General features: G+C 40.2%; 1 protein-coding gene across 4 annotated transcripts in view; it reads right to left on the bottom strand.

Moving 5' to 3' along the window:
- The window catches only part of PLCL2 (phospholipase C like 2), a 94992-nt gene extending 69694 nt beyond the window's left edge, over positions 1-25298 (bottom strand). The window contains exons 1-2 of one of the 4 annotated variants that reach the window (XR_014883934.1): positions 25012-25295; positions 23953-24491 (exon numbers count right to left, since the gene is read on the bottom strand). Coding sequence is in view for 3 of the 4 variants with exons in the window: in XM_085226303.1 (XP_085082429.1) it covers positions 23953-24252 (300 nt within the window). In the remaining variant the exon portion in view is untranslated. Of the gene's footprint in view, positions 1-23952; positions 24492-25011 lie in introns of all 4 variants that reach the window. The other 3 variants (XM_085226303.1, XM_085226302.1, XM_085226301.1) reach the window with 3 other exon arrangements.
- Between the last annotated feature and the right edge of the window lie 661 nt (positions 25299-25959).

Below are 25959 nucleotides of genomic sequence, written 5' to 3'. Positions count from 1 at the left end.
CCCTTTAAAATTTCCAAATGAACGCACCATTCTGAAAATCTAGAAAATGATTTACTTTGAATTACTTCCTGAATGTGGCAAAGTGAACAGCCTTCACTGCTTCTTCTGGCAACAAGTTCCAAATTCTGAGATTTTCTCAGCTGCAGGGCCAAAAAGAGACCTTATTTTCACCCTCTCTAAGGTCATAAAAGTTTCTGCAGAAGAACTTCAGTATCAACATGCCACGTTTAATAGGAACCTTCTCTCTTGAAACAACAAAAAAAAAAATACAGATTCATCTTTGGAAATATATTTGTATTAGCAAAACAATTCACTCAGACAACACCATCCAAAAGGATGCAACAAAATGTGATCCATCACAACACTTTGCAAATGGTTAGACTTATCCTGATAAATCTTTAAAAAGATAACACCAGATCAACGCTGAACTTCAAGTTCTAATTTTTAATGAAGATACTTAAGTATCTGTATTAAATGAGAAGATTTCTACTACAGATCTTGATTACAATGGACTACACTGATTTAAATGCATTCACTTGGGAAGTTGAGAACTAATTTCCTACCCATCTTTCTATCATTATCTTGTATACTACCTTGTCAAATTCATGTCTGCATTACTAAGAGCTACTAATAGATAACACCAGAATTCTCTACTTCCAAGGTTCGTAGCAAGGCAGGCAGGATATTTGATATGAGCTGCAAGGATAACTTTCAAAACAATGCCTTACCTATTATATAGATTAACATAATAAGAGTGTTTTCAAGTCATACTTGCAATTTTAAGTATATCTACACTGAAAGGAAAACAAGAAAAAGCAAGGAGAAAAAAAAAAAAAATACTGAGATGCCAATAGGGCAAATACAAATATTTTTGAAGCTTCACTAAATTAAAAAACCTTGACAGTATACTTACATAAACACATTACAAAACCAAGCTGCTAACGTTAGAGCTGCATTCTGTACTCATCATTATTTACAACCAGTGCAAGCTGCTGCATTGTAATTAACTAATCTCTGTTAGTTACATACTCCCATTTCTAGCTGCCATGCTCTACAGCCTAAGTAAATGCTAACAGCTACTGCAAGCATACTGACTACAGAATTATCTCTGCAAATTTATTCTGCTCTTGGGTGAGAGATTAAAACTATTTGCACACATTTTGCTAATTCATAAAGGCCAGCAGGAGGAAGAGATATAGCCTGTATTCTATCCTCCAGGTTTTGAATAGAAGTGGATGCAAAACTGCACCACTGTATGTTGTGGCAGTGCCTATAGACTTGCAGTTAAGGTAAGCACGTGAACACAGTAATTAGAAGCTGCCAATCACAGAGTTTCCAAAAATAAATTAGAGTCCATAGGGCTTCTTTTGTATTCTATAAACTGATAAACAAGAAATAGGCATAAACATGTCTTTCAAAGTCAGGAATTTTATTGAATAATGAGCTACCAGATCCTTTGGTATCAACTCTCATACAGTTATACTCCTCATTGCTGACAGGGCAAAGAAAATGAACATCACAGAGAAAATAAGCGTAGCATTCATAACCAAAGGCAAGAGTCCTTGAGGGACTTTACCACTGGGAGTGGTAAAACATGGGGAAGTCATAAATAAATTGAAAGCAAAACAATCCATGGAGAAGTGTGAGCAGCAAGAAGGTATTTTATCACTACAGCAAGGAGCACAATGAGAATAACCAAAGGAAAACAAATGGCACTGGTGAGAAAGATGACAAATATCATTTCATTTTCTATGTTTACTTCTATTAAGAAATCAAATAAGATTCTCAGAGTAGAAATTAAGAAATTAATCATGATTCAATGAAAAGCAAAATGATGGGAGACTCAGAGGTAGAAATTAAGTATCTCAGATTTTGTGCAGGCTGATGAAGATGGAAAAACAGTTCTGCTTCACCTGAAAGGTGATGGAACTGGAAGAAAAGGCAGAGGCAGCCTGAAGATGTCTTTAGAAGGGAAGAAAGGGAGGAGGTGATGACTTGTTAGCAGTGTTTCACACAGTACCCAAAATAACCCTTGGGCCACTTTTTACTGGAAAACAACCCAATAGCAGACTGAAACTCAGTTTCTAGAAACTGTGTTCACAGAACAGAGATAATAGCGCTTTCCCAGCATTGAAGTCCCTTGTGAGGTAAATGTACTAACATTGGCATAGAGCTGCTCAAACACATTTAGAAATGGGAAAGAGGAACCCTGGAACTTCTATTCCTTGAAGTAAATACTCATTAATAATCAGTGTTTCTGTACATGTGTATCTTAACTGAGTAATTCTGGAACTAAAGAAGATAAAGACATCTGTAGTTTATCTTTTTTTTCTAAAGGGGACATTTCTATTGCAACAAGAGCAAACAACATTAGGGAAGTTACGCCACTAATGGGACATATTAATGTCTACAAGAATACAAATCATTCTATAAAATTATTCTGAAGGCATATTTGTATACTTCTGTTTTATTTTTACAAAATACTCCATACAAATTAAAAATCATGCATTTCTCTTCAAGCTTGGGTGATTTTCCTATTATTTTCCTGCATTTTGTTAAGAAATTGGTCCTTCAGAATACTGCAAGCTCTCTGATAAAGATTCAGATGAAATGGACAAGTCACTTTTTTCATTTCAACTGTCCTCAGATGACACATTCCTGCCATTTAAAGAGAAGGTTCTGCTCATGTAATTTTCTGTGAAATCAAAATACTGAAATTCATTTGCAACTTTCTGTTCCTGACTTGAAATCAGAAAGGCAATGCTGTTTTGTTGACCACAAAATCTAGACAAGTTTCCATCCACAAGCAGGTACAACAAGAGGAATGGCAGGAGGCAGCTATTCAGCGTCACATCTGTCTAGGCAATGGAAAACAGAGTGACATTTAACTCATTACTGTGAACCAGCAAGCACTACCTTTCATGTCAAGTCTTAGTTTGAGAATAGCACAGGAAAAAATCCTCTAATAAAACACAGGAAGTTAATTTTTTACTTTTACTGATACAACCCTCGCAGTATTGTATTTTTTATGAGCTATGTAACAACTGCTTGCTTCTACTTTAGTGAGTACAAAGTGCTATGTTGATATGGGTTGGCCTTTTCATTTTAAACAAAAAAATCCAATTGGCTCTTTAACTTTCTGCATCACTTCACATTCCATTTGATCCTTCTTCTATTAAACACTATCTTTTTCTTAAATTTTAAAACATTAAATTAAAAAAACCCTACTTTCCACTTGCAAGACTGAGAACACAGTAACAGATGTAAGTACTGGAATCTGGAGGAAAGAACATAAGCTCTTTAAAATGCCTTTATTCCCCACCAGCCACCACTCCCCAGCTTCTAGATTAGTACCAATTAAGAATGTAAGAAGAACATACCAGTACCAATTAAGAATGTAAGAAGAACATACCAGTTCTATTTATTTGGCATGTTTTGTATGTTAAGCTACAGCAACAAAGGAGTTTGATAATAATGTCAAGGAAAACCAACAGCAAAACCAGATAAATGTGCTTATTTCAATTTACATTTTTTTTAATAGTACTTGTTCCAATTGTTTTTTAATAATTTGTTTTTTAATATATAAGTTTAATAACTTGTTTTTTAATAATACTTGTTCCAACATTAACAGTTCAGCTACTCTTCTATCCTTAAAACAAGAGTAGTTTGTCATTCTCGTCTGAAGTCGTCAAGTTTAATAGGGCTAAGTTTTCCTTAACAACACACTAACAGAAAACCCAACTATTTGGCATTTCAGTAACAGCTGACTGAAACGTGTTTGGCACTGGATGTTTGCACAGCAATCCTTTCTCTGCAACTTCTATACTGTGTGAATGAAACATGGTCTACAGCTGACATTTCATCTTTTACAATACTACAGCTAGAAAGAAAAGCAGCCAGAGGATAAATCCAAATCTTGGCACTGCCTCTTCTCGTTCACAGTGTTAACGCTGTGCTTCTTTTTAACCTTTTCTCCTTAACGTGTTTCAGTACAGAGAACACACGGATATTTCTGGCAGTGGCAAACTCAATGCCAAGCTCGGGAATGTATTTTTCCATCCATTAGGGTTCAGTCTGCTGCTGTCTGTTTCTCAGCCTTTCTGATGACCTGTTGGCCTGTTCAGCCCCTGCATGCAAGGCTGCTACACTCTATAGCAAACCAATGTGCAAGCGCTTCTATAGCAAAAGGGCTTTCCAATTCCTCTGTTTGTGCCCACAAGAATCTGAGACACTCACACAAGGAGCTCAGCAAAAATAAGTAAAATACTTAAAGAAACACTGAAGAATGAAAAATGAAAAATGTACATTCACACACCGATGTGCATATTAGCTGGCAATCTGCTGATGGCTACAGAAAATAGTAATAGATACACGCCAATTTAATTAGTGCTAATTTAGCACTTGGTGATCTTTCACTTAATTTAAAACCATTCATGTACAAAATTGCACCTATTTGTGCCAAAGCAGTGAGTTACAGGCAAACACTTAACGTCAAGCTTCACATCCCCTGCAAGCATTTAATACTTAAGACTTTTAAAACCCCACATACATTGAGAAACAACTGTGAGAATCAAATATCACTGATTTTCTTTATATAAAGACAATTTAATAAGTAATAATAAACTTAATAAATTTACAGTTTATAAATTGTACTAAATCAATCATCTAAAGCTAGATTTTACAGAAACAAAACTTCACAAGGGTTTTCAAGTGCAGTTGATTTGAGGACCTGTTCTAAATGTCTACCTATTGAAAAAGAATAACAAATGATATCTAATCTAGTTTCTCAAACTGACTCCTCATAAGCTAATTACCTGTATAACAGAAGAAATCGAAGTAGGTTGGCCAATGAAACAACAACTACGGTTATCTCTTAGCAGTTTTTGTGTGAAAGACAGTTTTTTCCCAAATCATGAGTACTGTAGTTTGCAAGCCACAGCACATTCTCTTTGAATTCAAGATGAGTTTTTACCAGCTTAGGAGCAATTAACTGCTTTCACATGTTACTAAAATGCTAGTATCTTATCAGACTTTCTGACCCACACGTCCTAGATAATTCCTAAAAACTGACATATACTTGCTGAAATCATAAGGAAGTTTGACGCGATGGGAGGAATGTGAGATGAAAGTGAGAAATGATCAAAGGCCCTCTCTATTAAAATTAAACTCTGTACTTCAGAATAGTCAAGAAGATTTTCACACTCTGTCACTGAGAAGAGCGAATTTGCACTCTTACCCAAATGACCATGGTCTGGTGTGTTGGGTTTTTTTGGTAGATGGGAAAATACACCGTAGCCTTAAGTTTTGTTATTAACATCAAAAATCATGTGCAGAGAAACCCTAAGCCATACACACGCAAGGAAAGGCATGTATTCTGGGAGAGAAGTATATTACTCTGATTATCTTACTAAAGGACACAGGACTGACCTGGTCTGGCTATGACAGTTAACCTTCCCAAAGCAGCCTGAATGATGCTGTCGTTTGGTGGCTACAGCAGCAGCACTGGCAACATAGCAGTGTTCTGGCTGCTGCTGAACAGTGCTTACACAGTGTCAAGGCTCTTCTCACTGTCCCCACTCCAGTAAGAAGACCAGGGGTAGCAAAGAAGCTGGATGGGATACAGCGTGGATCTCAACTGCCCAGTGGGATATTCATACCATATAGCATCATACTCAACAATAATACCTGAAGTTTTATTCTCTTGAAGGTTCATCTTCCAAGGTAGCTGTTCATAAAGATTGGCTGGACAGTAGCATGCTCATGGGATTTGCCTTGCATAGCCTTTGTGTTTTTTTCCTCCCCCTCTATCCACATAATCACAAAATCACAAAATGGCCAAGGTTGGAAGGGATCTCAAGGATCATCAAGCTTCAACCCCCCTGCCACAGGCAGGGCCACCAACCTCCCCATTTAATACTAGACCTGGATGGAGTCCTGGGCAGCCTATCTGGCCTTGAACATCTCCAGGGATGGGGCACCCACAACCTCTCCGGCAGCCTGTTCCAGCACCTCACCACTCTCATAGTAAAGAACTTCCCCCTGACATCCAACCTAAATCTCCCCTCTCTCAACTTAAAACCATTTCCTCTTATCCAGCTGTTATCTACCCTTTCAAAGAGTTGATTCCCCTCCTGTTTGTAGGCTCCCTTTACGTACTGAAAGACTGCAATTAGGTCACCCCGCAGCCTTCACTTATTAAACAGTCTTTATCATAACCCCTGAGTTTTCTTGCTTTTCCTGTTCTTATTCCCTCCCCTTGACATGCAGAGAGTGGGAGAAACAGGGAAGCAAGCAGCTGTGTGTGGCCAGGGTCAACCCACCATACATGGCACCATCAAGGTGCTTTCCAGCCCTATTTTCAGCTAATAGCAAACATCACTAGCACCTTCTTGGGACTAATGCCATTGTTCTTTATGTGTGTAAAGACAAATAAAAATATAGAGAAAAAAACAACCAAGTAAAATGCTCCAAAGCAAGCAATGATATGGGCAAATTTCTGACTAAGGAAACTTACCAATTCAGCTTCTTCTGGGGTTATGTTCTCATCAATTTGATACTTGCAAGCAGCAGAAAGAATTTTAGATTCCTAAATTAAGTGTCTTTTTACCACGTTGTTCAACAGATGTGTTGCCAAAGTGTTTCCAATCTTTTTCCTCAGTACGCTTGAAACTGCCATTTGTTTTGTCTAATCAGTCACAGTCCAGATTGTTTTCTCTAGACTCTGCTTATATTACTGTAGCCAGAAAATAAGTGCCCAACAATCACCCAAGGAACAGATCACTCTCCATATTTGCCTTGAGACATTTTTCCCCAAGGTACTGACAGAGACCCAGAGTTCAAAGCCTCCAACTCCTATCAAAAGTAACAAATTAATTCTCACTTGAAAACAAAATCACAGTCTGTGAGTCCCCCAGGCAGAGACTTCACCAGTCTAAGTAACCAGACTTACAAGGTCACCTTCCTTAAGTTTTTTGGGTTTGTATATAATTTTAATGTTCTAACTTTGTTCAACAATCAAAAGAAAAAAACTCAAGAAAATAATATAAATAGTTTTTATCTTATTTTCTTACAATCAGTAGAAAAACATGGCAGTAATACAGCTTGAATCCTAACCAGGAATTGTGGAATAAACTCTCTCTGGTGAATTTTAGAGCTGAACACTCAGAACTTCACTTTGCAGAATATTTTCCAGATGCAAACAATTCAGAATGATCTGCTAAGGACCATTCAGATCAACTGGATTTTATCAATTCTGAACACCACATACAATCGCTGAACGGTTATTTGTTCATTTTCATCTCTTACAAACCACAATCCCCGTCCTGCAGAGCACGAAGGAATAATTTAAATACCCACCATGAGATAGCCACAGGTACCTACGTTCAATGCAAGAACTTTATTAACGAATTCAGCCAGCAAGCAATTTCTGTTAATAAAAGGCCAGCTTGAACTCCTTGAAAAGAGAAAAAAGGCATCAAGAATGAAGAAAATAATCTTCCTCTCTCCCGCACAAAGAAGTCATCAAATCATTCCAATCATTTTCAGAAATAAGAGCTTCCTTTTTACAGGTAAAAGAGGTGAATGGAAGGGAAGGAGAATAAATAAAAGAACAAAATAAGGTAAATGGTTTTATACTATAAGAGGGAAGATTTAGATTAGAAGTTAAGAGGAAATTTTTCACTCAGAGGGCAGTGAGGCCCTGGCACAGGGATGCCCAGAGAAGCCGTGGATGCTCCATCTCTGGAGGCACTCAAGGTCAGGTTGGATGGGGGCCCTGAGCAGCCTGAGCTGGTGGGGAGCAGCTCTGCCTATGGCAGGGGGTTGGGCTAGATGACTTTTAAGGTCCCTTCCAACCCAAGCTATTCCATAGTTCAGCAGATATAAAGCCTAGATAGGCAAATTTGGGGAAGTATAACTCCAAGCACATTTATCAAAACTAGAAGAAGGTTTCACCTAAACCAAAAAGGAAAGGTGTCAGCAATTCTTTTCTATAACTCTTTGTATGTTAATAGTTGGAGAAAAGCTGTTAACAACTGAATAGCACACAGTTTAAAATGATGAATCCTTTGTGGAAGAAATTGCAGGAAGACTGTAAATTGAAATAAGAAGACAACAGAAAGTGATTATACTTAAATAGTGAATGAGGGTAAAAAAGAACAGATATTTAAACAAGATGGAGACACTAGAATTCCGAACTCTCAGTGTGGATACTAATGTGACATATTTCAGAAACTCACTGGATGTCAGTGTGAAATTACTGCCAGCACACAAGTTCATGAGGTCAGAGCAGGCTTTGAGAAGTGCAGAAGAGTTGTGTTACAGGTGAAGGGTAGCTTACAAGTAAATCAGATATGACTAATCAGAGAAATATGGTTCCAAGATCTCAAGAAATCTTTTAAGCTATACATCACAAATATTTACTTTATAAGACAGGAAACTTGATGCCAAAATATAAATTCAAAAATTAAATAAATATCATACATCATAATGCCTATCTACCGAAGTAGTCTATTCAATTAATCCTGCCCATTGCATTAAGTAGAACAACCTTATGCGCTTTAACCCAGAAAATGACACAAACTTTATTCTGCTACCTTTTAAAATAAAAGATTGCAAAAACAGTCATGAAGTGATACAAAACATACAGAAGCATCACAAAATGTACAACAAAAGAAAGGGAGTTATGCATATGGTAAAAAAAAAAATAAAACTGCATTATTCTTTTTATTGTTCTGAGCTGGCAAAACAGGTCACCTATAAGAACAGAAATAACAAGCAGATCAGAAAAGACTCCCTGCAGCCTCAAACACAGAAATGAAAAGGGAAAAAAAATAACGTGTGAATGGAATTCAAAGCAAAGGAGTTGTATGAAGCCACCTTAAAAGACAGCCTTTTTATCGAGTGCTTCTTTCCTTCTGTTTGAAAATCTACCAGATTCCCTTCAGTAATTGTTAACAAATGTATCCTTGATTACTGTTCTGTCTCTGACAATGATTTCTGAGACCTTATTTCTCCTAGCTACAACTTGAGACCTTTCAGAACATCATACAGTGCACAGAGGTTCTCATCCCTAATAAGATTTACATCAACTGAAGGAGAACAGATTGACGTGAAAATTTGCACATAACCTCTTACCAGAAATTTCAAAATAACTTGATGAATTTCTGAATTTTTCTAGTATTAGTGGTTGAAGTTACAGCTCAATATCACACTTAACAATGGTGGCTTTTCTGAAATTCTTACATGTAAACAAATCAGGGTTACAAAATCCTACGAGGTATCACCTTCCACCAATCAGTTACTATGAATGTTGAAATAAAATGTCAGATGTGGGATGAGATAAGAACATATTCAGTAACAGTTTTAATTCCAAGCCTCCCAGAGTTCTAGTACATTTCATACCATGTTTTACAGTAACAAATTGCATTAAACTGATGATTTCCTGGAGGCAGGCAGAAATGGCTTTTCATTGCTGATTTAAAACAAATAACAAGTTTGGCAAATGACACAAACAACAGAGATGGAAATGAGGAAGTTTCAAGCAGCACAATTTCTGCCTCACAAGGCTGCAGCTAGCATAACATTCAGAATGACCACAAACAGAGGGAACAGAATTCTCTTATATAATTAATAAATAAATACATTGATAGATGAGAACATTCCTGACTCCTGAGCAGTTCTGCAACTTAAGACAAAAATCCATATATTTTAATTTCTCTGAAGATCTCTGAAGCCTCTCTCCCTTTCTTCAATGCAGCAGGTGCAAGAATGGCAGTCCTGTTTGTTTTCCCACCATAATAAAGAAAAAAAAAATGGGGTTTTCTTCCTGGGACAGTCACAAAATTCATTTTAAAGTAGGAAAACAAGATGCATTATATGAAAACAACATATTACTGTGACTACATTAACAAGTAAATCTTAAAAACTAGAAAAAAGAACTGTATTTTCAAACAGAGATATAGGAAATGTCAAATAAATGTCATACACGTTACCTTAAGAGAAGATGATTTGACAAATTACAGAGGGATTTTGATGCTGCTCAAGAACTGCCTCTCTCAATAGGATCTCTCAAGACACTTTCTAGCAAGAAATGTACTGGCATCTCAGGAGGAAAATAAGCACAAGCACAGCACAAAGTACTGGTACGTGTTGTACTTAGTATATACTGCTTTATCATGATGAAATCATTTATGAGCTGCCAAAGTTGTAGGTAAAGGACTCAAAAATATTTTGCCTCATTCCATCACATTATCTTAGGCCTGAAAAATATCCTTATCAGCCACCAAAAATTCTTAATATCTTTCACCAGCTCTCAAAAAACACCCTACCACTTAGCAAGGAGTACATAGGCAACATTAGCATTTAAAATATCTCTACTGAGTATTGCGTGTAACTCTATTTTATTAGTAACTGCTTTAAACAACGCGACTGTGACTGCACTCAGCTGTCTGTGAAATCATTGCCTTTCCCTCTCATTACCAGCACAGAAATCTGCTAACATTCTCCAGGTGCTGGCTTCAGAAACCTTGGACTTAAATCTAAGTTTCTGCCTAGTTGCTGGCCTGTACTAATGAAGAGCTATTTTTTTCCCCTTTATACTATAACAAATTAAGATCTTTTAATTGATTCTTTTTTTCTCTGTCAAGAACAGCATTTTAAGGATTTCTAACCATTAGAACTTCTTTTTTTTAACCCACATACTTTAGCTCCCCAGAGCTCTGTAACTGGTCATCGGTTTTGAGAATGCTGTAGATCTGTTTATCCTAACTTCTTTTCTCCAGAGAGATTTTCATAGTCAGACAAATAGAAGTTTTGCACTCCTGATTCCCGTTATACTAAAGAACGCAGACAAAGCCTGCGGGGCCTCTATTTTAACACAAATCAGAAATTAATCACTCCCAAACTGCTGAAACAAATAGATTAAGTAAAGTATAGGATCAATTTAAAGAGCACTTAACATTTTTTGTAAATATAACTAAGCATTAAACGATCAATTCCAGAATTAATTAAATAGCTGCTAAGAGAGCAAGTTTCAACTACAATGTTGGCACCTTGCTAACCCTGCTAATCACATAAAAATAAATCAAGAAAACAAAACAAGGTGTAACTTGATAAAAACTAAAATGCATTATCAATATTCTATTATCTAACGTTATCTGCCTGACATAACAGCTGTGTAATCATCACATGTTTTTCCATCTCGTGGTACTTGGTGTTTTCTTAAACCCCTTCTGGATCCTTATATCTGAGAATCTCCACATGAACTTAAATGTTGTATGTATTCATATATTCCTATGCCAGGAACTTGAAAATATGGTGCATATGCAGAATGGCATAAAGTCAAATCAATTCATTTTCCACAAGCTATGCCTTTTTTTTTTTTTTTTTTTTTTTTTAATTTCACAGTTTTGCAGACTTTGTGATATTTGAATGCTAAGAGTTAGTGCTGTGGGAAACATAACAGGAATGCAAAACATGCACTTCACATACTTTATCTCAAAGAGTTTTGTTACAGTCAACCCAAGAAAATAAGGACACAGGAGGTAAGCAGAAGAGTGCACACTGTCTAGAACAACTAGGAGATCAACAAAGCAAGAAAAGTCAGCTACAAAGTCCCAGAAAGTTCAAGGATAATGCTGATGGTTTCACGAGGGTTTACTGGAAGTTAACTTTATGGGCAGAAATATTCAACACTACAGATTTTTCTCTAAACACAGCCACAGTTTGAGGATAGGGAAGGTCATGAAGGGTAAAGTGCTGATCAGTGCCACACCAGTACTGTTCATAAGACAACAGCCTACAAGGGCCTCCAGAAGCCTCTTAGTGATGTCTTCTAGATAACTAAAAAGAGGAAGGTCCAAACAATTGCATTGTGGAGAATTACACAAGATTTTGAAATCAACTGACCTAAGAGTTCACTTCGTATCATGTTTTTGAGAATACCTGCAACAAAGAAGTACACCAACCAAAGAGCCTACCGGGGCTATGATCAAAGCAGAAAACAGAAGTATGCAAAAGAAACCTTTGACATATTCCCTCAACCACTATTAAGTGCTGCAGATCAGATGCTTAAAATAAGGAAGGGTTATGAGGAATGCATTTCTAGTGTAAAGAACTGTATTATATGCATTTTGAAGCAATAAGCACATAAAAAACTATGCAATTACATATATTTTGCAATGCCAAGAAAAAGTTTCATTTGCTGTACAGGAATACTAAATCAATTTTGAGCACCATTAATACAATATTGTATCTTGTAAGTAGCTACAAGATACTGTAAGATATTAATAAGATATTGTGCACGGAAGTAAGAAGGGCATACAATTTACTTTGAGGCTATTGACTCAAATCATCAACTTTCAAAGATGCACGCTGTATTCCCAAATCACTCGTTTCACTTTGGGAAGAGTAAGGAGTCACCTTCGCTGTAAATAATTTTGATTCTTGTAAAGTTTAACGATACATAAAAGAGAAGCAAAGTTCTGAGCCAAACAGAAAGAAACATAACGTGGCTCTGTGTTTCTGTTTCATACACAAAATAATTTCACTTGTATTTATTTTGGACTATTTAGACTTTTAACAGCTACACTGTATCATAAAGGAAAGCATCAGAAAATATTACTTGGTATTATCCCAGCCTCAAGCACCGTTTAGTGAAGTACCATGAGCAACTATTGAATTAATATTCAAAATCTATTTCATGGTGAACTATTAGGCATCACGCTAAACCACAAAGTGGAGTTTTCTCTGGAAAAGACACATTCAGTTTTTGGTATTATATCATGTAATTTTACCAACTTCACTTGAAACAAAATAAGATCCACAATAAGTTCAGTAATTAATTATTCATTTCATTTCCAATGCATGCAGGGATTGTTTGTGGACTGTATGATAAATCTAAAACCATAACCTAATTAAAAATAATAATAATACGAGGTTCTTAGATCTGTGGCAAATGGTTAATATTGCAAATCAGTTTTTAGAAGCCAGACCTTTAACCACAAGGCTCTTTCCTTTAAAGTCTGCCCTCATCTTCCTCCCTAAGTGATTATAGAAAATGTTATGTATATCCACCAGGGCAGAGTTGAATTTGGGATTTGATAGAGAATCTTGTTGCAGCTGACCACACTGAAAATACATGATTGAGATAGTTATGTTTAGATAGTTATGTTTTTTTTATTAACATAAATATAAAAATTCATCAGCAATTGCCAGGATAGGAATGGTAGCTTTTATTTTGCTGAGACGGAGACCTCTAAACTACCATTTGGGACACTAAGCTCAATAATTCGGAAATGTCTTCCACATGTAAAACAGTGTCAATCCATGTCATGTTCTATTCCTGTTATTTGAATGCTTATCACTTTCAGGTAGAAGAAAAACAGCATGTAATCAGACATTTTAAAGCAAGAAGTAGAATTATCTGAATCTTAGAAGCATAAAGATAACATTTTTCATAAAGACGCTCAAAAATATTATGATTCAAGCTCTGAACTTTGTCACAAAGTAGACACAGGAGCATGAAAATTCGAGAATGACAACAATAGAAGTGTCTTCCACTGTCTCACCACAGCTATCTGACTGAGAAGCAAAAATCTAACAAAGGTTACTCCCTCTCTTCTATAGCCTGAAAGTTCTGAATAAGGAAGAAATAAAACAAAGCAACCTGATTTTCCAAGGGAAATTTAAAAAAAAAAAAAAAGAAAGAAAAGAAAAAAAGGGTACTCCTAGATAAACCTAACAAAGACACAGGATATCAATCTACCAGATTTGTTGCAACACTTCTATTTTCAGCAGCTTAAGTGTCAAAGTGTTGGGATTTCCTTCTGAGATAATGCTGTTGTATCAATCCTGTGGGAGCAAAAAACTTGTGGCTATTTTTACCTTTTACTGCTCACTGCAACCTTTCAATAACTTTTTAATCCTCAACTGAATTCTCCTCTGAAGATGAAGCATTTGATGCTCTCATTTTTTCAGGAAGCTAACTGAGCTTATTGTTTTATCTTATACACGTTTCCTAAAGGCTAGAAATGCCTTCTTGGCTCTTCTGGACTCTGATGCAGACAACCTGGAAGACCCACATACCGTAAAAGTGAAACGAATAAAAAATTTGGGTAAAATAATCCATTGCATGAGTGCTGGACAAGACTCTTAAAATCCAAAAAACCTAGGATCGCATTTATAAAAACAAGGTCTTTCCTCCTTCTTTAATACTGAGCAGATTAAAAGCATCTTTATCACTACTATATTTTTCAGCTTTGTGCAATGTCCACGCCATTTTATTCTGTTAATATGCAAAGAAGTGCACTCAACCATAGCTAGAAGCTAGATGTACTAATCAGCAACCTCTTCTGTCCTCGGTGCCATAAAAAGACTTCCATAACATATTAAAAAATTTCTAACAAACCTTTAGCCTCAAATAGAGATGTTAATGCCAACCATTTCCAACACAACAAGCACCATCACCGGCAAAGACATCCTTATACAGCTCTTCAAAGGGAAGGTAAATGGCTTTAACAGCACTCCTCCATTGCCAATTAGTGGCATTTAAATCTTTCACGATGACAACACTCAAAAGTAATAAGTTACAGTACAATTTAGTATCACAACTAAATACAGCAATATTCTTTAGCCTGGAAAAGAAAAAGATCAAGTATGACAAACACCTTTTGACTCACATAGAATACAGAAAGCAAGGACAAGACAGTTGTTTGCTATCTAACACATGAATGAAGGAATATCAAGTAAACAAGTAGGTACCACATAAAACCAGGCAGAAAGGCACTTCTCACAGCACATCGTTAAAAAACTGCCATAGGATGTTAAAGCAGTGTTAAGCTTAGAAAAGCCAACCTGGTCTTTGACAATGGATTACTAAGCACAAAGACGTCTTCAGCTCCAAATGTCTGGGAGCAGATGTCAGGAAAGGATGCTTTTTCTACTCACCTTTCTCACAGGAGTCACTGCTGGAGGCCAGCTAATATACCAGGTGGACTTCTTGTCTCACCCATGGCAGCCTTTCCTAAATTCACACGGGCTGACAACATGGGTTTCAGGAAAGCATACAGGAACAGATACACCTGCCCTAAACTGTGCAGGCAGCTTTCAATGTAAGCTTGGGCCTCAACCCTGTGGGACTTTAGGCCACTGTGAATGACCAACAGCCTTGCACAGGAACCTCAACCCAGGATTTTATTACTCCTTTCTGGGGATTCACAGACATGAACCACTGCTCTACTGCACATAGAGCTCTGCTCTGCTCTCACACCTTACTGGGCACAGAAGGATCCCCAGAGCAGAGAGGAAGAGCAGAGTATGGTCAGCCCATAGTGGCTGCTGCTCAAGCACCAAAACAAAGGTGTGCGAGGGACGAGGGGAGACCAAAGAAGGGAAACAGTGAACAATTAGGGAGACCCAGTAGGACAAGGTGACAACATGGAATCAGGCCAAGCAGTACAGTGAAAGACTAACTTTAGGAATTCTTCCACAGTCTCACTTCTAAATCCATAAAATACCAAAAGATAACACTCACAACTCAAATATTCAGCACTTTCATACCATAACAACTCCCTCTGGCTAGATTTTATTCAGGCTGGCCATTCACCAAAGAAGAAGCAAGTATGAGGCACAGAGTGCATGTTAGTTAAGCAGAGGAGCAAAGCTCAGCACTGGCAATCTCAAACAACAGCTGTGAGATGTGGCACTGCGCTTCCTGCAAATGGGAAGAGTCAGGCTCCAGCTAACCAGGTACTTCCAACAGCTATAAAATGCTTCTGAGGGTTCTTCAAAAGAACAAAAAAAACATAACCCATCTGAACTCCCAACTCCTTACATCTTCCATACCTTTCTCCACTGTGTGGTAGTACTGTACCACACTAAATACCTTCTCTCATTTCACATAACATTAGTCTTTAACTCTTAGATTCAGGCAGGAAATGGTTTTTGCAACAATTTTCTATCAGCACATTAAAAAAAAAAAAAAAAAAATCACCAACCTGATCTAGAGACCATTCTCTATAAGTGATATTTGGTTGATCCAAAAAATTTCCAGAAGCAATTTATTTCCAGCTATTCCTTAGTTTCTTCTGCCTTATTCAGTGATAATGTACGCAGTTGTGAATATATTAATACTGAAATGACGAGAAGTATTATTTCAGCAACTTAAAATCTACACTTTTCTACACAATATTCATGAAAGATACTGATTCTGCTTCTCATTTAGTAGTGGAAAAATTATCATTGAAAAAACAAAAAACTCTTGCTTTTATTAAAAAGAAAAAAAAAAAAGAACAAAAAAAAAAATTGTTCCATTAACAGGGATTGCCTATAACTCAATAAACAACCATCTATCCTACAAACTCCAACAACAACAACTTGTAGGAAGAAAGCAATATAAACAAAAGCTTTGACAGCAAGTTGCATTCCTGTCCCTTTATTCCAAAGGTACACTTCAATAATATCAAGATCACGAATGAAGCAATGAAATTAGATGCTATCTTTTATTTAAGTAAACAGACACATTTTGTTTTAAGGATTGCGGTTAGTTTAAACTGTTGACAGACAACATCAAACACTTCTGTCATCAGGATCTAGGCAATGAAGTATATAAGGCAACCAGGCTTCTCCATTATCAAGAGGTATTTCACAAAGAAAAAACACACAGACTCTACCAGCCTACATTAAAAAGGTAAAGGATGGGGATATGTTCAAACAATAGCAATCACAGAAGCTCAACAAGAAGGAGATCTCGAAAATTCCGTGGAAGTGCTTTCTAACAAAACATCAGCAGTTCTACGTACTGCAGTCTCCAGAAAATGAATGTCTGGTATCTGAAAAGACCCCTGATCCCCGATTCCTTCAGATCTACAATCTGATGAACTCTGGGATATTTTATTACTTATTCAAGGGGTGAAATCATATCAAAAGAAACCACCAGGGAGCCAACAGAAACAGAAACAAATTGCATCCTTTTAACTCTCTCAAGGCTGAACTAGTTAGCACTGTGATCTTCAGGGCAGCCAATTTCCAGTAACAGGCTATATGTTGCTCTTTGCTGACTTGGACATTGATGCTTTGTGAGGCCAAGGTCTAGGAGGGAAGAAGGGGGTGAAATGAGCTATGCTCCTCTTCAGATCCAAGCGACACAGAGGCCTCCCCTGACATTTCTTAACAAGTAACTAGTTAAGTAGAAATGAGAGGGGTACAGCAGTCAAGAGGATGCACAACACAGCCTTCCATAATATTGCTCCAAACATAATAGCCTGAAGTAAAGAGAAATTAGTAAAGTGATGGCACTGACCCCATGCTAGATGTGAAAATTGACTATAAATCTTTAAGGATAATCTTTGCAAGCACTGCTAATGAGTAAGGAAAGATGACACTTGCTACTGATTCTCCTTAAAGACATGTAAAACAGCTCCTTTCAGAGCTGCCTTTTTTATCCCAATCTTGCGATCTATTAAGCATATTCATAAATTCATACTTACTGTCTATTAATTTCAAATATTTGAAGATAAAGACATCTCCTCATAAACATATTTCAGAGTTAGATTCTGCAACATCATATTGCCCAGTTTACAGGCAGCAAAGAGCAAAACCATTGATTTGCAGTTTAACCACGGAGTACTATCACATAAAGAAAAAACATCAAACACTGTACGACGAAAATGGGTTCACATTGAAATCTGGCTATTAATGTGAAGATGGAAGAGTTGCAACCATGTTAGAAAGTGAGTTACAATCAGAAATAATCTGATAATTTTAACATATGATCCAAAATAATTCAAACTCAGGTAACAGGACAAGTACAAACTTCAAAACTCTGCAAGATCAGTGCTTTTGCTCATGTGCAAAAATCAGCCCACAGTTCTGCACAGGAGGTACAAAAAGAAAAAGTGATTAAACTGTAAGAACACCACACCAAAATTGATAAAGAGTTGATCCTCTAACAAAGTGCTGGACCAGAATAGGCTGACCTCTCAAAGTCTGTTTGAGCCCTATTTCTAAACATGCTTTAATACACATTAGCTGCTGCTTTTTATTTTCCTTTTCATCACTTATGCTAAACAAATTATTATATTTCTTCCCATAAAGTCTATCTGCTCATCTGTTTCTATTTAGATTTCCAAATTCTCAACACAATCCCAAACTAGTGTCCAAAGAGAATAGTTTAGAATTCATACACAGTACGGCAGTAAGGGTTAATTTGTCCCTTAAAGGCAGACAATCAGCTGATTTTATTTAAAGGAACTTAAAGAGAGTTAGTGACAAAATATAAAGACCGACATCAGTATCACCCGTGGACCAGCAAAGGCTGGTAAACTATGCAATTAAACTTGGACTGTCAACCTCAGTCCTATTTTTTTTTAAATCTTCCGTGAATGCAAGCAAATCATGTGAGCAATCCATTATCCCTGAGCCATGGGTAGGAAACCACCACTCTAATTCCTAGTTGTAACAATGTCTAAACTAATAGTTCTATATTTGATCAAGTCTGGTAATAGGCACGAACAAAAAACTCATCAGGTGTTCATAATTATTTTGAAATGCCATTTATTGGTTTTTCACATAACAGACTGAACACGGTTTATGGATATTCTAAGGATTTGGGAGCGGAGGGTGCGAAGGAGTTGCTATTATGCACAGTAGCCAAGCTCTTTATACAGTCAATAGAAATAGGCAGATAAGCTCTTCCAAAAGAGAAGTCAGAGAAGCTAAATTCATCTAAATTAAGCTCCCTCTCCAAGTCATCGGGGGGGGGGGGAGGAAGCTTTCTTTTCACTGGCTATAGTAGGTAAACAAACTAAATTACATGCCCAACAGGGGTAAAGTGAAAATCCTTGTGTGTCTGTTTCTATGAACACATTCTCTTTTCCTTTTTTTTTTTTTTTTTTTTTTAATAGTGTTAATCCAAGCAAAGTTTTGGTTACTACAGTCTAGATAAAGCACTGAGGCAAACAAAAATATATACGAAATACAATGCACAACGCAATCACAGAATGGCTGTGCCACAACACACTTCACAGCACAGCCTCACTGTAAAAAAGCAGCACACTGCCTAACATGTGTGTGTGGATTCAGTTTATGTATACTCTATCCAAATACCAATAATAATAATAAAATAAAGATTTAGAAAGAGCTACCATGTGTCAACAATTGTTTGAGAATTCAATTCATGTAACATTTCTAAAAATGGTTACACAGTAAGTAGTAAAGGATGAAAAATAAGTAACATATGTATCAAAAGGTGCTTGTAACCTTCGGTAATGTAGATAGGAAGTGTGACGAATCAAAGAGAAAATAACCCCCGATAGAAAGCTCCAGGCTTTGTGAAGCTGCAGGTGGTCACCCACCTCTGCTGCTGTATGACAAACAGTGGTGATGAGATCATGGCTCTAACAGGCATCAACAAGAACAAAACAGACAGCAAAATCCAAAACAGCTCCTCAGAAAATCTCCACTTCCACCATCTAGTTGGAAGCCTGCTCAGGGTAAGATGTAGGAGTAGCTGAACTGCTGCAGACTTGTTTGCTATTGCTTTGATTCTGGCATCAACTCAGTTAACACGTGCGTGCTGAGTGAATGATCCTCCAGTGCCGGGACATTTGTAATGTCTTTCCTCCACACAGACCTTGTGGAACTGTGAAGAATAAAACTCATACAATAGGTTTTTGTTCCCAAGCGGAAAGGGTGTGGAGCAAGAAAGTATGGGCTAGTTTTCTCTTTCTTTTCCCCATATGACTGTTTTCTTTGAACTTGAGGAGCCTCGGCACCTTTGAGCCTGTCAGTGATCAGCCAAGTTTAGCTGAAAATCTCCAGCACATCTAAGGCACAAATGCACACATTATATATAAAACAATATCACTTCACAGGTTTCTTTTCCAATATCAAAGATGGCTGAATATCACATAATTTCATATAGTTTAACCTGATTCCAACAACCAAACTTCTTTATACCCTTTTAGGTGGAAACTAAAGCATATGATCTATTCCTGGATCTCCACCAGGACTTGCTAACGTGCCATTTTAGCTAAGGTAACTTAGGGCTGCAGAGAAACTAGATCTACTAAAAATATTGCCTTAGAGTTTACTGTAAATGCAAATAAAGAGGTATACAAAGTCTTTAAAGCTATCACAGGAGGAGAAAATACTGCATAACATTCTCTATATTTCATATTTTGTACACCCCTTACAAACAGGTATGCAGTACGAACCGGAGAGCACAGAGGACTGAATGAGATAATGGCATATGTTGGTATGTTGATCTAAAAAAAAGAAAACCCTGTTGCATATGCTACAGGACTCCCTAACTGTATAAAGACAGATATAAGAATGACCAATTTCAAAAGCAAAGTTCTGCTGTGAATTACAGCCAGGCAAATCTGCCTGCTCAATTTGATTCCTCTCTTTACACAGGCATTAGAACTTACAGAGTTGCCAATGACCAACAAGTGCCTGATTTCACAAATTGAAAGCTTACATTCACAGCCAGGCAGAGAGAAAAGAAAGAAAGAAAGAAAGAAAATAAATACAAGAGAGATACAAATTTGCTTGAGTTATCAGCCTAGAAATTTATTGACACTAAGATCATTATTACTATATGAAAAAAAGAAAAAAAAAAACAAGCCCACACCTGGACTTTGCTTCCAGACACATGCTGATAGGAACACTGCTGCTCATGGAACACCCGGCCACTTTTCTCCGTTTATTTCTCACTGTTGTCTTCCCAGACAAGTGGGGATGCTCCTAAGTGTGTCTCTTCACAGTACTTTAACACCTCTCCTAATGCATTCATTCCTTCATACTGCTGGTCTCTTTCTGTCTAGGTCTACAGTTTTGACAAGGTGTGAGGTTCTCTGAGTGGTTTGTATTTCCCTGGAGGGCCATGGAAGCAGGCAGCTCTGAGGAAACACGCAGACCACAAGTCATCTGCCTTCTTAAAGCACCTCAAAGGCTTACCATCTCTAAATCTTTTTAAGAGAGATGCGAAAGAACCCCACGAGAAATAAAGCAAGCCCACTGCCAATTACCACAGCAGCTGAGAGAAGCCCACAGGATGCTTACATTCACTTTCAGCTGCAAGATGGACTCACCGTAAATTAATTTTATAGAAAATTGTAAGAACTACAGTAGGAAATTACATTATAGAAAGCCACAGACAGTTGCTACAAGAAAAGTGTTATGGAAAACCATAACAGTGACCAAAAAAAAAAAAAAAGGCATTACGTACAAGTATCTGGTATGTAAATTAGTTCACAAATTAAGTCTCAGAAGAGCCTAAAGCCTACAAATGTACCATGCATCATCACTGTCACCTCTGAGATCAGACTCTCCTAAACTGAAGGCAGCAAACTGAAAACGCACATCGCTATAAACACAGCCCTCAGGTTTGGTTCAGCAACAGTAAGCACTGAAACTAGACTATTCCACAAAAACTGTTAAGAATTAGTGGTACAATCTTTAATAGAGCTTATATATCAGAGTGAAAGGCCAACTAAACTACCATGATCATCTTAGTTCTCCCAGTAAGAGTGACCCTGTTACCCATCATCATACTGGAAGGCATCATCCACAAAGAGGAAACTCTCTTGTCCCAATGAAGAAATAAAAACCCAAAATGACGCAGGAGCAGAAAATAAATAAAAGGAAAAAATATGGAACCAGTAAAAAAAAAAAAAAAGAAGAAGAAAAAAAAAGAAAAAGAAGGAATAGGAGATGCAAATAAGGGTTAAAAAGTAAAAATGAGAAGGAAAAAAAAAAAAGTGAGTACTCTGAGAAGAGTCCTGAAAATGGACAGAAATGGTCCACCAATGGAAGCACGAATTAAAAACAGAATAAAATATACTGCCACGGCCTGATTTCTGTGAGCAAACAAGCACTTCAGAACAGTTTAATCTCAACTGGAACTACTACTCACAGACCAATTTTCTGCTTGTGACTCAAAAGCCTACACAGTAATTGGCAGGCAAAACATTTAAAGCATTAGATATCCCATAAATCTGCATTTTAAAGATCAACCAACATCATTCTGTATTCTGCACAGAAGTATGAGAACTGTGTTTGCACGACACGGAGCAGTTTCCTCAGATTACTCCTAACATTCCTTAAGAGCAGTTTTACATCATTCATGTAAGTAACTAAAACTCCAGGAACAGTCCTGAAAAATAGATTACATTTTACTTTCTTCCCCACTCTGCTTTATACACTTCTGCTCAGCAAGAGCAGACAACAAGGAGCACGTAAAGGTTTACCACTCAAGCCAGATTTTCCAAAAGGTTTCATATTGAAAATGAGGTACCTACGCAACCTGATTCAAACTACCTGCAAACTGCTGAAGCAAGCAGACGAAAGATATTCAGCATGTGTGAAGAAAGTAATTTTTCCCAGAAGCATTAAAAGAGTCATATCTAAAATAAACATGGATCACACAGCTTTAAAAGCATTGCTGCCAGATTTTTCCACTCAATCAATACCAGAAAATTGAGTAATTTTACATTCCAGAGCACTGTAATTTCTGTAGAAACAAGAACCTTGACTTAGGTGTTCATGAAACATAATGCAAACCAGATTTCCTTATCTCATGCTTAATTTCAGTATATCGCATCCCTACATACTATCCTTGGTTGGTCACCAAAGTGGCTGATGGCTGCTGTAACCAAATTGTAAACTATAAAGTGGTATTATGGCACATTGCACACTGCAAGCGAAGTATTACCCTTCTTGGGCTATCACAGATGACCCAGAACAATGTTACGAATTAACAGAGCTGTAAAAAATTGCTGGCAAACCCAGTACACACCAGGTTATTGCAATACAGAGTTCAGCTGCCTCTCATTTACAGTTGTATTTTCTTTAACTCACACACAAACATACACACCTAGCACCACTGCTTGAACAGGAAGGGTGGGTGCAGGCTGTCAGATGGGTTCCGCTGCTGACTGCCCTTGCTCTCCCCTTGATTTCTAAAGCAAGGTTCAGGAAGCACTGACACAACCTGAGATACAGAACCAGCCCTGCATTTCCACACGTTTTGCTATTATCCAGCTAATGGAACTTCATATGCTGACTTCAGAGATGTATAAATATTTAAGCAGACAACAAATCTAGCTTGATTTTGATCTAGCTGATCTTGATTGAACTCAATTCTTAAACACTTAAAGTTGTGCTTTATTTTTTCCTTAGCAGAGCTATCAGCACAAATGGACATGCATCCCTATATGTTCTTTCTGCTTTTCCATTGAGTCAAAAAAGCTACCTGAAGACAATGTCTCACCTTTCAGAATCAATGGTTTAAGAAAAGAGAACAATTTTGTTTGTGTAAACAACTGTATCAACAATCCTCCCATTCTATTTTCCATTTATCTACATTCTACCACTGGTGTTTCCCTACTTTTCAAGCACAAACATGAGCATTCAGAATATACAGAGCAAAGCATAAACACAGGTTGTTCCAACAAGTGAAGCCCAACACAGCCTGCTGTTACATGACAGCCACTTTTAACACAAAGAGCCCCCTGTCCTACCTTCTCCCACCCCCAGCATAGTGAGAGCTGCATCTCCATCACCTGCTGTGTGTCTGTCACATGCACAGCCCAAAGGAGCCACAAACTGTTCTGCACAAGTGCCCCCCAAACAACACGGATGCAGCATAATCCCCATCCTTCAACACCATACTGGTGCCCATGTTGTCGTTTCAGAAGCCAGTCAGGTTCTTACACCTTCCACACAGGAGTTGAAGCTTTCCTTTGAATAAACCCCAAAGCACAAGTCCCTGCCAGGTATGGATTTGTATGAAGCCATCCTTTTCCTGCCGTCCACTTCTGACAAAGGGAAAATCAGGTCCCCTCAACGGGAGGGGGGGGACACAAAACCAGCAGCATATCCCTTCATGTGGAGCCACATCTCTGCCACACACAGGAATCGAGACCCCGCTGGGAGGAGCGCTGCCCTTACCTTAATGATGCTGCTCCTCCGGGGGATGCCGGGCTTGCCCTCCCGCTGCTGCCCGCCGGGAAACCCTTTCTCCTTGCCGCTGTTCTCGGGGCTTCCGGGGGGCGCAGATCCCGGCTCGTCACCGGCCCCCGCCAGCGCACAGTCCCCGTTGGAGACGCGGCCGCCGGCGCTGTCAAAGCGGACTCTACCACCGCCGCCTCCGCCGTCCCCGTCGCCCGCCCTGAAGGCCACCTTGCCCTGCAACGGCCCCGGGGAGCCGGGCAGCCCCCCGCCGCCGCCGCCGCCGCCGAACTCCGCCATCACCCGCCGGGCTGCAGCAGCGCAGCGCCGCGGTCCCCCTCCCCTCTGCCGCAGCCGCTGCTCGGCGGTGCCGCTCCTTCCGCTTTCTGGGTATTTACGAGCGGGGGGGAATCAGAAAAAGTCTCTCTCCGCCGCGCATTTGGCACCGAGATCGCGTCTCTCCAGGAGGTTGGTGGGGGGCGGACGCCTCGGTGTCGTCTCTGCGAGCACCACCGCTCGGTCCGTCAACCCTTCAGCACCTGGGAAAGGAAAAGAGGCGAAACGTGACGGGCTGCTCTCGCACGCGGCGGCGGCAGCGGGGGAGCGTTACACCGCGGCACTCACACTCACACACACACGCACGCACACGCGGGCGGGAGGAGGGCCCGCACGCAGCCCCGCACCGGACAAGCACAGCCACCAGCCGGGGCACCTCCTGCTCCATCGCGTGCCGATGTCGGCGTTTTCCCGCTGACACCGACCTCACCATCGCAGCCCGGCGCCAAAAAGCGGGAACGTGGCGAGAACTTGGGCGCAACACCCCGGACTCCCCAGGCGGCGGCCAGGCGCAGCCCATCTCGGCGGCGCGGCGGCGACCCGTGGGGCTCCGGGAAGAGCGGGCACCACCAGCCGCCCCGAGGGCCGCCGTCGGCAACTTTTCTTCCCTCCCGTCGCCACCCGCCCCTCGCCGCGCAGTCCCCGGGTCATCCGTTGCCCGCCCGACCCCCGCAGCCGCCACCCCGCGCCCCCGGCCACCGCCCGCCGCGCCCCGCTACCCACCTCGGCTGCGAAGTGACGGGGGGTCCCCCCGCTGCCGCCGCGGAGCCGCTTTTCCCCCTTTCCCTTCCTCCCCGCTACGGTCGCCGCCTCTGCCCGGAGCCGGATACGGAGAGAAACTGATTCGCGTGGCCGCTTCCCTCGTTCTTCGCGCCGCCTCCCTCAGCGGAGCGCTCAGCGGCGGCCCCGAGCAGGCAAAACGCCGGCAGCGCCGAGGGCAGAGGCGCCCCGGCCGCCCCCGCTCGGAAACTCTCCGGGGAAAGCAGCGCGAGCGAGCCCGGCTCCCCCCCGCCCCGCGCTGCCAATCACGGGGGCGGCCCCGCGCGGATTGGGCGGCCCCGCCGCCAGCAGCCCCCCCCTCCGGCAACTCGGGGCGCGCCGCCGGGGGCAGGACCCGCGGTCACCGCGCTGCGAGGAGGAAGGGAGCCGCGAGGCCGGCAGCGAATTCCTCCACGCGCGCCCTCACTGCTGAGGGCTCCTCGAGCCCCCGGTGCTCCCGCCGCCCCTCCGGCGCTGCGCCGTCGCGCGGCGAGACCCGCCCGCCCTCAGAGAGCCCGCCCGCCCCCAGCGGCCCCGCCGGAGCCCCCCGCCGCGTGGGCAGGAAGGGCGGGGGCCGGCGGCCGTTCCGCGCCGTGAGGCGATACCTCGGCTGCAGCCTGGCGAGGGCTTCCCCGAGGCAGCCAGTGAGCGCAATTAGGCCTGTTAATTAATTAGGGAAAGACAAGGTGGCCAAGCGCAGGACTAACGACAGCATAATGAAAACAGTAACGTGGTGGTCACCTCGAGACATGTTCACAACAAAGCGAGTGTGACTGGTGTGCCCTTACATACCACACGCGCACGTGTGTTGTGTGCGTTCAGAACGTGGCCAAACAAGTGCAAGCAACAAGCAATAGGACCCGAGGGAACAGCGTGGAGCTGCATCAGGGGAGGGCCGAGTTGGGTATCAGG

This window comes from Meleagris gallopavo, chromosome 6 (genome assembly GCF_905368555.1).
Source record: "Meleagris gallopavo chromosome 6, MGAL_WU_HG_1.1, whole genome shotgun sequence".
Lineage (NCBI taxonomy): Eukaryota > Metazoa > Chordata > Aves > Galliformes > Phasianidae > Meleagris > Meleagris gallopavo.
The sequence above is the reverse complement of the archived record's forward strand: the minus strand, read 5'-3'. Positions and strand labels throughout refer to the sequence as shown.